Source organism: Carica papaya, chromosome 5, assembly GCF_054855325.1.
Source record: "Carica papaya isolate Zhongbai chromosome 5, ASM5485532v1, whole genome shotgun sequence".
Classification (NCBI taxonomy): domain Eukaryota; kingdom Viridiplantae; phylum Streptophyta; class Magnoliopsida; order Brassicales; family Caricaceae; genus Carica; species Carica papaya.
This window is the reverse complement of record NC_142313.1, coordinates 37,912,956-37,928,459: the sequence shown is the minus strand read 5'-3', so window position 1 is coordinate 37,928,459 and position 15,504 is coordinate 37,912,956. Positions and strand designations below refer to the sequence as shown.

The following is a 15,504-nucleotide window of genomic DNA, read 5'->3' as shown; positions in this document are numbered from 1 at the left end:
GTATTTTGACCATATTTAAAATATTTATACATAATCTAACTATTTTAAATTTATTTTTTATAAAATAGAAAAATTAAATGGTTGAAACAAATAAAAATATTAAGAAATAAATTATAACAAAAAATTCAAGTTCTTTTATGAAATATAATCCTTACCATGCTGTTCTCTCATTAATTTCTTTACTTACAACAAGATTTTTGCCTCACTTGATTACTTCTTATATTATTTTTTTCTAAAGACACTAAAAATCTATTTATTTAGACTCATTTTTTGCTTCGATGCCATCTTTTTAGTAGGTATATATAATTCTTAGTGTTCCTCTCTCTCATCTCTTTGGGCAGAGATATTTTTAATTTGCTTCCTTTATTTATATGATTGTTATATCTTTGTCACGTTCGACTTAATTCTTTCCCATAAAACATCAACCTCATAAATTCTTCCTTTGCTCACATGAGTTTCATATCACCTATACACTTAATCATATTTCAACTACATAAATGATTAACTAAATTGATAATATCTTTACAAAGAATATATAGTGCGCATCCATCTATATAGATGAACATTGCCACTTGATTATATATTTATTGGTTGTGATTGTTTTAGAGACATGCTAATTTGAAAACCGTAGTTTTCTTTTCCTATGCTACTATTGTGTATGAATAAAAATAATATTTCATAAAATAAATAGACACACAATTTATAATTAAATAAAAATGTATTATTTTTAATAAATATAAATAATTACATAAAAATATACTGATAACATTTTATATGATTCTACATTCGACATGATAACTTTGTGTTACTTATAATCTTCTATTTTTTAAGTTGAAAAAACACAATTACAACTATGAAAACAAAAATTATTTGTTTTATGAAAATAATTCTTAAGATTTTAAGTATAAATATTTATTAGAAAATAAAATTATTTTTTATATAATTTTTATGTAAACTTAATATAAACAGATTTTAGTTTTAATTTTTACCGTAGCTTAAAATAATTTCATTATAAAAAAAAGAAAATGTGTATGTATAATTTCCTTCAAATAATATAGTCAATAAGATTTTTTACCTCTTTATAAACATTCCTAAATATAGTATTAAAACACAACCCGTAATAAATTTAACCGTTAACGTAGCCGTCTCCGATTCCGTTCTTTTTTAATGCAAAACCCTCCATGGCCGCCATACTTGAGTTCGGCGCTGCGGGGTAATCTCTTGAACTCACCTCAAGTTCCTCTTTTTTCCTTCAACCAAACAGAACAAAACAAAACAAAACAACCGCAATCGAACGTTCCATAAACCCTTGTTACTATTTTGTAATTTAATCAACAAATTATCAGCTGAAAACTCCTCCTTTTTTCTTTATTTTTTGCCCTTAATGGAGTCTTTATCAAGCTCAGTGTTCGTCTCCAATTTCATGGAGACAAAGCCTCTTCTCAACACTCCTCTACCTTCTCTTTCCCCGTCTACATCTTCTTTGATTAAAGAAATAAATAAACGAATCGGGTCTTTTCGATTCCACTGCGGGAGTTCTACTTCCCTTGGCCTTCGTGTACGGGCTCTCACGCGTGAGGATGCAGGTGATGGTGAAGAAAACGGGCCTGTTACAGATGCATTTAAGTCAGTTTCTGGCAATATTTTCTCTTTATCTCTAGTAAGTCTTCCTCTGTGTGTGTGTCCTTTTTTCTTTTAAAATTTTTGTATTCGTTATATGGACATATCTATCCGTGTATTTATGCTGTCGTTTTTGTGCCGATGATGCATTCATTTAGGAAATCTAATGCTAACTCATTCTGCATCATCCTTCCCCAGTTGGAGACAAGTGGCAAATGATGTAAAATCTTGATGTTCGAGCTTTCCCATAAAAACATAGCAGCCTTTTTGCTTGGTCATTTTCTTCAGCAGCAAACATGATAGAAACACGTAACTGTTTATGAGTGTGAAATCCTAATGGTAGGATGAAATTAAAATGGTAACCAATTTGCGCTTCAACTTCATCCTTGAGCATTAATTCCAATTATTGGCTTAGGTTCCTCCTTATATTGATCTTCTATAAAACTCTCCCTATGTTGTGAAAGATCTTGATAACCTCAGTATCTTTGCCCTTAGAAAGACATGACAGTTCTTCTGACTTTGATGGACTCATTCTCTTTATCTTTTCAATTGACTGCAAGTGCTTTTGGACGTTTATGTTTATCACTGTTGAATAACTGAGCGATTGAATTCGTATGACAAGCTCAAGGATTGCAACTTTTCTCTCTGATATTGTTATCTTTTCATTACTTTTATGGGACTCCAAATAGAACCTTAAGTACATGAATGTTTTAATCTTTGATGAGTTTATTGTCCTATTGTTATGTTTCTGTGATGCCTGGAACATCTGTTCCCAAATCCTGGAAAAGTTTATATATATCAAAGATATCTGAGAGTTAGAAACAACCGGCTTTAGACTTTTAACCTACAGTTCAGAATTCTGCTTATATTTGATGTTTGATAGTTAGTGGACCTCATAGATCTTCTGACTTGTACCTAACATCTATTCTTTTATACATGACTAGCATCCTCTTGCCTCCTTCTGATACTAGACCTTTTTCTAAAGTTTTGTATATCAAAGGGTACTTCAGCTTAACAGTGATGACCTCTTTCGTATTGTGAAGGATGATGTAAATAGCAACAAGAGTAGTGATGAGGACATGAATGAAATTATAGATGTCGAGGCATCTCTGGCAGTTCCACATGTTTGTGGGTTCGGTGGGGGAACAAAAGCTGGGCTTTTTAGAACTCCAATTTCTGGCGGAGTTCAAAGTGCAACCTCAGCTCATGGGCTACCTCGACCAGCCTTGGCAGTCCGCAATCTGATGGAGCAGGTAAAGGCCATTATTTGCATTTGAAATGCTGTCTTCTCTTGTGACATTTTTTGGTTTTACTTCCTAAGATAACAGATTCCCATTTATTCTATTATTCTATTTCTTTCTGATAAAATTCGAAGATCTAACTTTATCTTTCTTTATATTTTAAGGCCCGATTTGCTCATTTGTGCACTGTTATGTCTCGAATGCACCACAGACGACAAGGATACCCCTTTGGTTCTCTGGTTGATTTTGCACCAGATTCGACTGGGCGTAAGGGATCAAAACTTTTTAGAGTTGATATTGAATATAATTTTGTTTCCACCAGTGGGAAGTTTCATTTCCAGAGTTTAACTCTTTGTGGATTGCCATGTAGCTGAGGATCTTTATAATTTATTTTTCTATTACTTCAGATATTGTTTTTCTTGCATGAAGATTTATAGAGAAGTTTGCAAGGTGCTTAGTGGAACAACCGGGAAATGACAGATTTTTTTTTTTTTGTTTGGAGAAACCAAATAAGTAGAACAACTGGGCAATGGCAGATTTTTTTTCTTTGAGAAACAGTGGCAGGCATCCTTTTGGTGATTAGATGATATATAGTTCATACTTAGACTTATCAGATGATAAGATTCATAGTTACTCTTTTTGGCATCCAGATCCAATATTTTCATTCTCACCACTGGCCATCCACACACGGAATTTGTTGGCAGACCCCAGATGCACTCTTGTTGTTCAGGTTATTCTACTTTCTTTTAATCTGATGGAATAATTTGTTTAGTTTTGTTCCCCGCATCTGGATGTATTCATTTGTATATTTACAGATACCGGGATGGAGTGGCTTATCCAATGCAAGGGTAACGATATTTGGTGATGTCTATCCACTTGCAGAACATCAACAGGTTGCTTACTCCTATTAATTCGGTATTAGTAATGAACTTAAGATGACCTTAATAATGTTAAAAGGATCTCTTTAGCTTAATTTCACCTCTTCAAAAAGAATGTTTTTTTCTTCATGGTGTCTGTGGGGGGTAGGGTATTTCTGACTTTTACTTCTCCTGCCTGTTGAATACTTGATTGGGATTTTACAAGTTATCCTCGAACATGAGTTATGTTGTGAAAATTAGGTATTTCATGTTAGAATGCTGGGATTTCTAGTTACCTATTTCTTATTGCTGTGTTTGAGAATGCTGTTATTTTTCATTCTAACTCCTAGAGCTGGTTGTGTTGCCAGGAGTGGGCACATAAGCAGTATATAGCGAAACATCAACAAGGGCCTACCCAACAGTGGGGAAATTTCTACTATTTTAGGATGCAGAACATCAGGTTTTATTTTCAACTTGTTTTCCTCTCTTAATATGATGATGTGTGTCTTGAGATCTTTTTTGTTACTTTTGGAAATGTTAAAATCGGCTATGCTGCATTTGAACCACAATAAGTTCAATTTGAAGTTTCCATAATAATAAGGCTTTGTTTAGTCAGTGGGTAAGGTAGGGAAATGGGTTGTTCACAGTAGTTATTTAGGAGGATAGAATGTTTAAAGGTATTGAGCAGTTGAGGCAGGACATTAAAGACTTTTTTGGTAGACTGTACCTGGAGGAGTTTGAGTGGAGACCTCGTCTGCGTGGGATTATTTTTAGAACACTGGGTGGTAGAAACCGTGAGGTGCTAGAAGTATGCACTGTGACAAGGATAAAGCGTCGGGACTTGATGGTTTTAGTATAGGTTTTTTACAGAAGTTTTGACATTTGATGAAGGAACATATTTTAGAGACCTTTAGAGATTTTCATGAGACAGCGATATTCGTGAAATCTCTAAATTTAATGAGACAGGGATATTCCTTGTTTTAAATATCAAGGACTTCAGTTCTATTAGTTTGGTCGGAAGTGTATATAAGTTCATTGCAAAGGGGCTAGCTAGATGGATGGCAAAGGTGTTGGGGGAGATGATGTGTGAATATTAGAATGCGTTTGTGGAATGAAGACAAGTAATGCACACAACATTGATAGCGAGTGAAGTTGTGATGATCTATTATATCATAAAAGAGATGAGATTCTTTGTAAGTCTGATATGGAGAAGGCATATAAACATGTTAGCCAGGATTTATTGATTAGATGTTGGTGAGATTGGGTTTTGGAGAGATGTGGTGCAAATGGGTCAATATTTGCATTACAACGACTTCTTTTGTGAAACTAGTGAATGGTGGAACCATCATCTTTCTTTAAAGCTAAAAGGGGTCTTAGACAGAGACCCATTATCTCAGTTATTGTTCATTGTTGCAATGGAAGCTTTATGATGAGAGCAAAGGAAGCGGGCTTATTGAGGGGGCTAAAAGTAGGCGTTGCTGAGCAAGCGGATGCGATCACTCATCTATTCTTTGTTGATGATATGTTGGTTTTCTCTGAATTGGATGTGAACGTTCTGCTTAATCTAATATGTATTTCATTGTGCTTTCAAGCTATATCAGGGTTTAAGATTTATCTTGCCAAATCTGAGTTGGTGAGATTGGGTGGAGGAGCAAACATGGAGAGATTGGCTAAAGTTTTGGGATATAAGGTAGAAAAGCTTCGGATCAACTACTTGGGTATGCCATTGGGTGCAAAATACAAAGATATGAAGATATGAGATCCAATTATGGTCAGGCTTGAGAGAAGATTGGTAGGGTGGAAAGGGAATTTGCTATTCAAAGGAGGACGCCTTACTCTTATCAAAAGCACACTATCTAACTTACCATTGTCTTATATATCTCTAATAACAATTCCAATGAGTGTTGCAAAGAAATTGGAAGCAATCAAATGTAGATTTTTATAAGGTGATTCGAAGAAAAGAATGAGATATCACTTGATGGTATGAGATGTTCTGAAAGACATTTGCATCAAGGAGGCTTAAGGGTAAGATTGATTATTAAGATGAATCAAGCACTTTTGATTAAGCGGACTACGAGGTTTTTGAATGAGAATGGGACTTTGTGGCGTAGAGTTATAAGAGCAAAGTTTGGTAGAATGGAAAGGGATTCTTACCCTAGAAGTGTGTTAAGATCGCACGGGATTGGGGTGTGGAAACAAATATGCATGGGAAGGACATTTTTTAAGAAGAGTATTAGATGGAGGGTGGGTAATGACGGAAAATTAGTTTTTGGACGGATCCATGGCTTAGTGAGGAAGCACTTAAAGATAAATTTCCGCAGTTATATACGATCACCAAGCATAAAGCTACCTCGATAAAGGAGGTGTCTGGAGTGCTCAGGAGTGGGAGGGAGTGGCATGTGGAGGTTTTAAGGAATTTGAATGACTGAGAAGTATATGAATATGAGTCCGTTTTGGAAGCTCTGTTTCTATGGTTCTAGTAGAGAGTGATAATCAACCAATTTGGACACTCAATCCGAATGGGTCTTTTTTGGTGGGGTCTTTCTATAAATATTTGGTCAAGAATGAGGTTGTGGATGTTAAATTCCCATCACTGCAGAAATGGAAAATGAAGACTCCTAGTGTAGAAAATATAGGACAATAAATTAGTTTCTTTTTTGTTTTGCCTAGTAGAAAGAATCTCAGAATGATTATAACCATTTCTACAATTCCTTCTCCCCATAAATTTTTTAGGAAGATTTGTTAGGAAATTGTTATTTTTGTTACTTTATTTTCTATAAATTGTAGCACCACCAAGAATGAAATAAAAAACAAGTAGAAGAGGATTTTCCATTCTTCAAACCTTCATGGTATCAGAGCAACTCTGATCCAAGATAATCATCCCGATTGAGCCGCAGTCAAAAAATGGCCTCGGGAGACTACCATCTTCTCCACCCGAAATTTCATCGGGCTCTTACCATCCTTCTCCTACCAACCATGGCTTGGTTGAACCATCCTCATCATTCATTGGGCATAAGCTGAATGGTAGCAATTACCTTCAATGGTCATCATCAATATTACTCTTCATTCGAGGCAAAGGTCGCGAAGAGTATCTCATTGGTGAACTCTTACCTCCACCAGTGAACGACCCAAATGCTCGAATATGGAAGATTGACAACAGTATAGTGATGTCGTGGCTCATAAGCTCGATGACGCCCGACATCGCATAAAATTTCCTTCTCTACGAGACTGCGCAGGAAATTTGGGAGACAGTTCGGGAACTCTACTCCAGCAAGGAAAATACATCAACTATCTTCGAAATCGAGTCCACCTTTCACGAACTGAGACAAGGTGAACTAAATATAACTCAATATTATAATCTTCTATCTCGTAACTGGCAACAACTGGACGCCTTCGAAGAAAGGAGATGGAACCGTCCCAAGGACGTCAGAACTTTTCGGTCATTTGTAGAGGAGAAACATATTTTCAAATTTCTGCTAGATTTGAACAGCCACCTTCAATGAAATCCAAGGGCGGGTGTTTAGCATCAAACCATTACCTAGCATTCACGAAGTCTTCTCCAAGATTCGACGAGAAGAAAGCCGAAGAAGAGTGATGATGGGTGATGCGCAACTCACCCAATCTATCGAAAATGCTTCCGCACTCTCGATGAGAACTCAGGACCCGAGGGGGAAGAAAAGTCGGCCTTGGTGCAACCACTGTGAAAAGCCTGGCCATGTCCGTGACAAATGCTGGAAACTCCATGGAAAATCAGTCGACCGAAAGTTGCCCAGACCAGAAATCGACCACCATGGCAATCACGCGTCCGCTGGAGAAGCCTCTCTGAGTTCTGTGGAGAGTAGCCCCTTTAGTCCCGAGCAGCTGGAAGCACTTCAAAAAATTTTGACCCAGAAAAATTATCAACCTCCCATCAACGCATCAGTGGCACACAAAGGTAAAATTCATGGTTTCTCTGTGTGTTTAACAAAGCAGGTTTGGGTGGTTGATTCTGGAGCGTCGGATCATATAACTGGAAATGTGTCACTGCTCCAAAATTACCGCAAATCTGAAGAAAATATTTTGATTAAAATTGCTGATGGGTCTATCTCCAAAGTGGCTGGATGTGGCTCCATAATTTTATCTCCAAATTTGATACTTCATTTAGTCTTTTATGTGCCAAAATTAGACTGTAATTTGTTATCAATGAGCAAGCTTTATGGAGAGCATAAATGTGTTACTAAATTTGTCTATAATTTGTGTGAATTTCAGGACTTGGACTCGGGGAGGATGATTGGCAATGCTAGTATGATTTCAAGACTATACCTTCTTCAAGTAAACACTTCTAGGAGACAAACTCAAAATGCAGTATGTGCAAATTCTGTTTCTATAAGTCATTCAGATAATGACCAAAATATCATGTTATGACATTATCGATTAAGACATTCAAATTTCGTTTATATAAAAAAATTGTTTCCTTCACTGTTTAAGAATAAAGATCCTGTTTCATTTTAATGTGAAGTATGCGAATTTTCAAAATACATTCGCAATTCTTTTCTTAGTTTACCATATAAATCTTTTAAACCATTCGTAATAATTCATAACAATGTATGGAGACCTTCCCGAGTCACTAACATTATCGGAATTAGGTGGTTTATATTTTTTATTGATGATCACACAAGAATTACCTACATATTCCTTATGAGAGAAAAATCTGAAGTTGGACCTATTTTCAAAATATTCAATACCATGATCTAAACATAATTTCATATCAATATTTAAGTTTTAAAATCCGATAATGCATGTGAATATTTCAAAACCTCTCTTGGGAAATATTTCACTGATCATGGCATTATTCACTAAAGCTCATGTGCCTATACTCCACAACAAAATGATATAGCTGAAAGGAAAAACTAACACATCCTGCAGGTTGCCCGCTCAATCATGTTTACCACTCACGTCCCAAAATTTCTTTGGGGAGAGGCTATACTCACTGCTATTTACTTGACAAATCGGATGGCTTCCCTTATTATCAATTTTCAGTCACCATATAAATGACTTTCACAAACCTTTCCTGAATCACATATCGTAAATAGCCTACCACTCAAAGTTTTTGAGTGTTCTGTATATGTTCATATTCACCCACATCTTTGAGGGAAACTTGATCCACAGGATGTAAAATGCATCTTTGTTGGCTACTCTGCCCATCAGAAAGTATTTAAGTGTCTAGTTCCAGGTACATGTCGATTTTATAACACCATGAATGTTACATTTTTTGAAATCAACCCTTTTATCCCACAACTGATATTCAGGGGGAGAACTTTACTCAAGAATATTAATAGTGGGATGCTAGCATATCTCATCTCTATTCATCCCCCCCTGGAACCTGAACCTATCACTAATACTTCACCAAAAATCACACAGAAAGAACCTGAGTCAGTGTCAGGAACAAAAAATACATTTCCTGCAAATAATGAGTTATGTTCTACACTAGAAGGAACAAAAACCGAGGGAAGGCACCTGAATCAGACAAGCCTTGCCATAAATCTGTTCCGGCTCCAAGTACTCAGAAATTTACAAGTAATGAGACATTTATCCCTGCTACTGATATTGACAATGAATTGCCTATAACTTTGAGAAAAAAGACTCGAACATGCACCAAACATCCGATACAGGACTATATCTCATTTGGTAAGTTGTTTTCAGAACATCATGTCTTTGTGTGCAGGCTAGACAGTAATTCACCAGAGCCAAAGTCTATTCATGAAGCTCTGAAAATACCAGAATGGAAAGCTACTATCCAAGAAGAGATTAGAGTACTTTAGAAAAATGGGATATGAGAGTTAACTGATCTGCCCACAGGAAAGCGTCAGGTTAGATGCAAGTGGGTCTTTACAACAAAATACAATTCTAATGGGAGTATAAATCGATGCAAGGCTCGCCTAGTAGCAAAAGACTTTATTCAGTCTTATGGGATAGACTATCAAGAAACATTTGCTCCAGTAGCCAAGTATAATACAATCTGGGTATTATTGTCACTTGCTTCTAACCTTGATTGGTCACTTTGTCAGGTAGATGCAAAGAATGCGTTTTTGAATGGTGACCTAGAAGAAGAAGTATACATGGATATCCCACCAGGATTGGAATTAACTGATGATCCTCAAAAAGTTTACAGGCTCAAAAAGTCACTATATGGTCTGAAGCAATCTCCAAGAACTTGGTTTGACCGTTTCACAAAAGCAGTAAAACAAGAAGGGTATGGGCAATGCCAATCAGATCATATACTTTTTGTTAACCATTGCACCTCAGGAAAAAAACTATCTTGATTGTCTATGTAGATGATATTATTTTGACAGGAGATCACATTGAGGAAATTTGGAGACTTAAATAATTCCTAGTTAAAGAGTTTGAAATTAAAGATCTTGGAATGATGAAATACTTTCTTGATATGGAAGTAGCCCGGTCAAAAAGGAAAATTTCAGTATCACAACGAAAATATGTTCTTGATCTCCTGAAAGAAACCGGAATGCCTGGAAGTAAACCTGCTGACACACCTATGGATCCGACCGTGAAACTTGGATTTGACATTAGTGATAAAAATGTTGATAAACAAAGGTACCAAAGACTGGTGGACAAACTCATCTATTTAGCACACACCAGACCTGACATCAGTTTTGCAATTAGTACAGTGAGCTAATTCATGAATCAACTAACTGAGAAATACATTACAGTTGTATATCGAATTCTGAGGTACTTAAAAATGACTCCAAGTAAAGAATTGTTCTTTCAAAAAACAGAAAAAAAAAATATTGAAATCTTCACTGATGCTGATTGGGCAGGATCAGTAACCGATAGAAGATGTACATTAGGATACCGTATCTATGTCTAGAGCAATCTGGTAACTTGGCGCAATAAAAAGTAGTCTGTTGTATTTCGTAGCAGTGCTGAATCTGAATTCCAAGTACTTGCTCATGGAATATATGAAGGAGTGTGGTTGAAAAAGATACTTGTAGAACTGAAAGTTTATAATAGTACCTCTATGAAAGTTTAGTGTGATAACCAATCAACCATTAGCATGGTCAAGAATCCAGTTCATCATGACTGAACCAAACATGTAGAAATCGATCGACACTTTATCAAGGAAAAATTAGAAGATGGAACTATAACCCTTATGCATATCTTAACAAGTCAGCAGGTTGCGGACATCCTAACAAAAGCTCTACCAAGAGGAACCTTTGATAATAGTGTATCCAATTTAGGTTTACTTAACATTTATGTAAACTAGATTGTGGGGGAGTATAGAAAATATAGGAAAATAAATTAGTTTCTTTTCTGTTTTGTCTAGTGGAAAGAATCTCAGAATGGTTATAACCATTTCTGCAATTCCTTCTCTTCATAAATTTGTTAGGAAGATTTGTTAGGAAGTTGTTATTTTTGTTGCTTTATTTTCTATAAATTGTAGCACCACCAAGAATGAAATAAAAGACAAGTAGAAGAGAATTTTCCATTCTTCAAACCTTCACCTAGAATCACTTTCTTTGCTTGGGAAGTAGGCTGAGGGAGTATTTTGATCATTGGTGATGCTGGCAGTGGTAGCAAATGATAGCAGTTAAAATGGGGATAGTAATGGCCGCATTAACAATGAGGGTGAGGGTAGGGGTGGTAGCGACGGTACTTAATAATGATAGTGACGGAGGGGGTGGTGGTTGGCGATAACGGTTGAGGAGGTTGTGGCGGCTTGTGTAATGGCAGTGGGGATGCTGATGACGAAAGGAGTGGTTGCGGAAACAATGGGTACATTACTGGCAGTGACAGTATGGGAAATGGAAATGGAGCACTGGTGGTGGTGATATTAGCAGCAATTGTGGCAGTGATGGCAACAATGAAAATGATGGTGGCAGCGTTAGTGACAATGAGGGTGATTGTGACAGCGATAGGGTGGTGATGATGATGGTAATTAAAGTAGGAGTAGCGAGAGTGGCAATGGGAGTGGCTATTTTGCTAGCCTTGTCAAGAGATTGATATATAGAAAAACATAGAAGGTCCTTCCAGTCTCTTTAGGACACTACCTAAGTGGGTTGTGCTTATTCACCTCTCATGAATAAAATGTGCAGATCTGAAGCAATCATTGTGTGGTCTAAATCAATTGGCAAAGGTTGGTTTGGAAGATCTATCGGAGTACTATTTGTGGCCGAGTACAAAGTCAAGGAGATCATACATTTTTTTTAGCAGAACATGACTCTCTTGGTATATACGACATAGTTATAGCAGAAAATGAAAATAAAGGATATGAAGTATTAAGACAATGTCTAACCAGAGATTTTGAGATAAAAGAACTTGAGAAGTTGAAGTACCTTCTAGAAATTAAAGTAGCTAATTCGAAAAAAGCATCTTTATTTCACATCAGAAGTATGTAACAGATTTCATAAGGGAGACATGGAAGTTATTATGTATATTTGTCTCTGCACCAATTTAGCAAAATTACATACTGGAAAGACAAATGAAGATCTAGCTGGAAATAGAGAGATGTTCCAGAGATGAGTGGGGAAACTTATGTCTTTTTTGTACAAGGCCAGATATTGCATATATCTGGAGCATGGTTACCCAATTTATGCATCGCTCGAGAGAGGTTGTGGTTAGCCAATTTATGCATCGCTCGAGAGCGGTTCGCCTTTATATAATCTACATAATAACGCATTACCTGAAGGCTAATTTTGATAAAGGAACTCTATATTCAAAAGGAATACCGGATTGATCCTTGAGGCATATTCAAATGCTCATTTTGTAGGCTTGCAAGTCAGTAAGTGGTCTCTTACAGATTTCTTTACTTTTTCTTAGAGACTATCTTGTTGCCTGGAGGAGTAAGAAGCATAATATGATCACTAAATCAAATGCAAAGGCATAGTTCAGGCGATGACACAAGGAGCTTGTGGATTATCATTGCTCAAGATAATATTTGAAGGTTTAAAGATCAGTTGAGAAGTCAATAAAATTATTTTGCGACACGAATCTCTCATTAACATTACCCACAACGCCGTGCAACGTGGATTGATTTGTACCCCTTATGTGTCAATTAATGCAAAGGCATAGTTCAGGTGATGGCGCAAGGAGCTTGTGAATTGTTATTGCTCAAGATAATTTTTGAAGATGTAAGGATTAGTTGAGAAGTCTATGAAATTATTTTGCGGCAATAATCTGTCATTTGCATTACCCACAACCTTGTGCAGCATGATTGTGGATTGATTTGTAGTTAGTGGACTTTTATGCAAGTAAGATGATCTTTATGGAAAGGCAGAAAGTGGTACATCACCACCACATGATTACATTGTCCTCCAACACCAGAATTGACTCCTTTTAGGGACCAATAATTGTATATTGCTCATATAAAGCAACAAAGAAACCCAAATATTGCCTATAGCCTTAATTGGCATTTGCAAAAAACAGACAGTGGGTGCAAAAGAAGCGAGCATGATCCACTTACTTGAGGGGGTGGAAAATTTCTCAATCTTTTGTCTTAATATTAAGAAATTAATCTTCCTAAAAACATATAATACCGGTTAGGATGTCTCATTCATATGAGAGATTTTATTTGGTTTGGTTTGGTTTGCTATAACTAGTTTCTTATTTTTTCTCTTTGTAACAGCTACATATATTCATAAAATATGCTCATTATCAATATAGAAATAATTCAGTTTCTTTCAGAAGTACACGAGAAAATTTGAAAGGAGGCTTCCTGGAGATTGCCACAATAGTACATGCATGGCTTATTTTTCTGTTGGTTTATTCTTTTACACTTCTTTTTAATAATATGTAAGATCATTTTGTAGCAAGTTAGTTGTGCATCTGTTTCATGGTGTCTTAAAGACTGATAATTGAATGGTCGGCAGTGACATATATTTCATTGGAGGCTTTGGCACTGTTGCTTGGGTTGATGTCAAGGAATATGAAGCACTTCAGCCTGACAAGATTGCAGTTGATGGAGGCGAGCAATATCTGAAGGTAAACTTTTTTGAGTTTTTTGTCGTAATGTAGTGAAGCTGTCTTCTCCTTTTGCCATTTACAATCTCTACTTTTCCATGACCAACTTGACTGGAGAAGCAACAATATTTTATTTTCTGAGTATATGGAATGGTTTCCTCCCCTGTTTTTAGCCATGCGTGATCTCACTATTATTGAAGTTGCTCTCCCGTTCTAAAAGAATAGACGATGTTGTGGTAATTAATTAAGCAACTTTAATGGATTTCACTATATAATTTTCAGATTTTCTCGTTTGTCCAGACTTTTATAGCTAATGTCTGGGTGCTTTTAACTGGGTCTAACTTATTTGTTTAGATTTTAATCTCATATGTGCAGTCTTTAACTGGGTCTGAACTTGCTCTACTCTAGGAACTTAATTTGCTGTTCTCAAAGCCTCTTAAAGAGCTCTTGTCCACTGAATCCGAGGTGGATGATGCTGCTCTCATATCAATCGATAGCAAGGGGGTTGACATTCGCGTCCGACAGGGCGCACAGGTAAGAGCTGCGTGTTTTTAAACGACTAGTCTGCATTTAGCTTTTAGATCTCAATTTTTGTTCTGTTTTTTTTTTTGGCAGTTCAACGTACACAGGTTATCTTTTGAAGAAGGACATCCTGTGGAAACCTTGGAACAAGCCAAGACTGCTCTTTGGAAATTAATAAAGATGGGTCAAGTGCAAAATCTGCGGAAGTCATGACTCCTACTCTTTTTTGTTGTTTCCTATAATGGATTAGTAGTGGTTTCCTATTTTCTTCTTCCAACTCTTTCTTTATTTGCCAAGGGGAGAAGTGATCAGGGTTTAAGTCTGGGTATGGGTGAAAAAGTTAAGGTAAGCAAAAAAGTAAAAAAGAAAATCCTTTATTAGGATGTAATATTGTAAAATTATAAAATGGACTGATAATATTTTCTTTTAATTTTAATTTTATATTAATAAATATCTACACAAAAATATCTAGTAATTGAAAATGTGAGAATTATACTGTGACAATGTTTTGCCTCGCGATGTTATGAAATAAGTAAGCAACTATATCTCCGACTTTTTTAAAGCGTGTAGAAAAATTGTCCTTGAGGACATATTCGTCAGAGTTGAAGATAATTACTCCGTTGAAAAACGATTAGTGAGTATTTTATCTCTAATAAAATGAGGCGGGGGAAGGTTTTGCTCTTACTGATGATTAGAAGAAAAGTTTGCTCCTCTATTTATATGCATTCAAAATGAAACAATTAACAGTGATGAACAACACTTGTTATGGTTTTAGTTTCAAATATTTAAATTGATTTTTATATCTAAATTAATACCAAATACTAACAAGACTTTTAGATACATATTTATTGACTAATTTTTATCATTTGCAATAATCTCCCACATATTTCAAGAAAATTGGAAGATATATATTTTTGGGTTAATAGTGAAATATATGTGTATCGAACTTGGTGTTTTTTAGACTAGCAAATAAGTCTAAAATGAGTGACCTGTTTATTAAAATTTCAGTGAAATCAAAATTTCGATAAACTAGAACTTTCAATTGTGAACTATTAGCCTTAATCATATTATATCCATTCAACTGCACTGCTCAATATGTGTTATGTTTTGGTGATTATCATACATTCAACTATGAAGTACATTTAACTAGGGATGATAACAAAATTCTTAACCTGTAAAAATTTATCCGTGTTGTAAGAGACCGTTGAGAGTTTAAACCAAAACCAAATAAAATTTAGTCGGGTCAAATTATTATTATTTTTTTTGAAACTGTCGCACTGGGACAGAAATATTGGTTTAGAGAAAAATGG

General features: G+C 35.7%; 1 protein-coding gene across 1 annotated transcript; it reads left to right on the top strand.

Moving 5' to 3' along the window:
• The first annotated feature begins 1,133 nt into the window (after positions 1 to 1,133).
• LOC110822633 (uncharacterized) lies at positions 1,134 to 14,624 on the top strand. The gene is made up of 9 exons (XM_022052787.2): positions 1,134 to 1,660; positions 2,664 to 2,873; positions 3,026 to 3,128; positions 3,512 to 3,591; positions 3,677 to 3,754; positions 4,087 to 4,178; positions 13,582 to 13,693; positions 14,081 to 14,206; positions 14,288 to 14,624. Exons 1-9 carry the CDS (start codon positions 1,385 to 1,387, stop codon positions 14,405 to 14,407), a joined length of 1,197 nt encoding a protein of 398 aa, XP_021908479.2. The 5' UTR covers positions 1,134 to 1,384; the 3' UTR covers positions 14,408 to 14,624.
• The last annotated feature ends 880 nt before the right edge of the window (positions 14,625 to 15,504 follow it).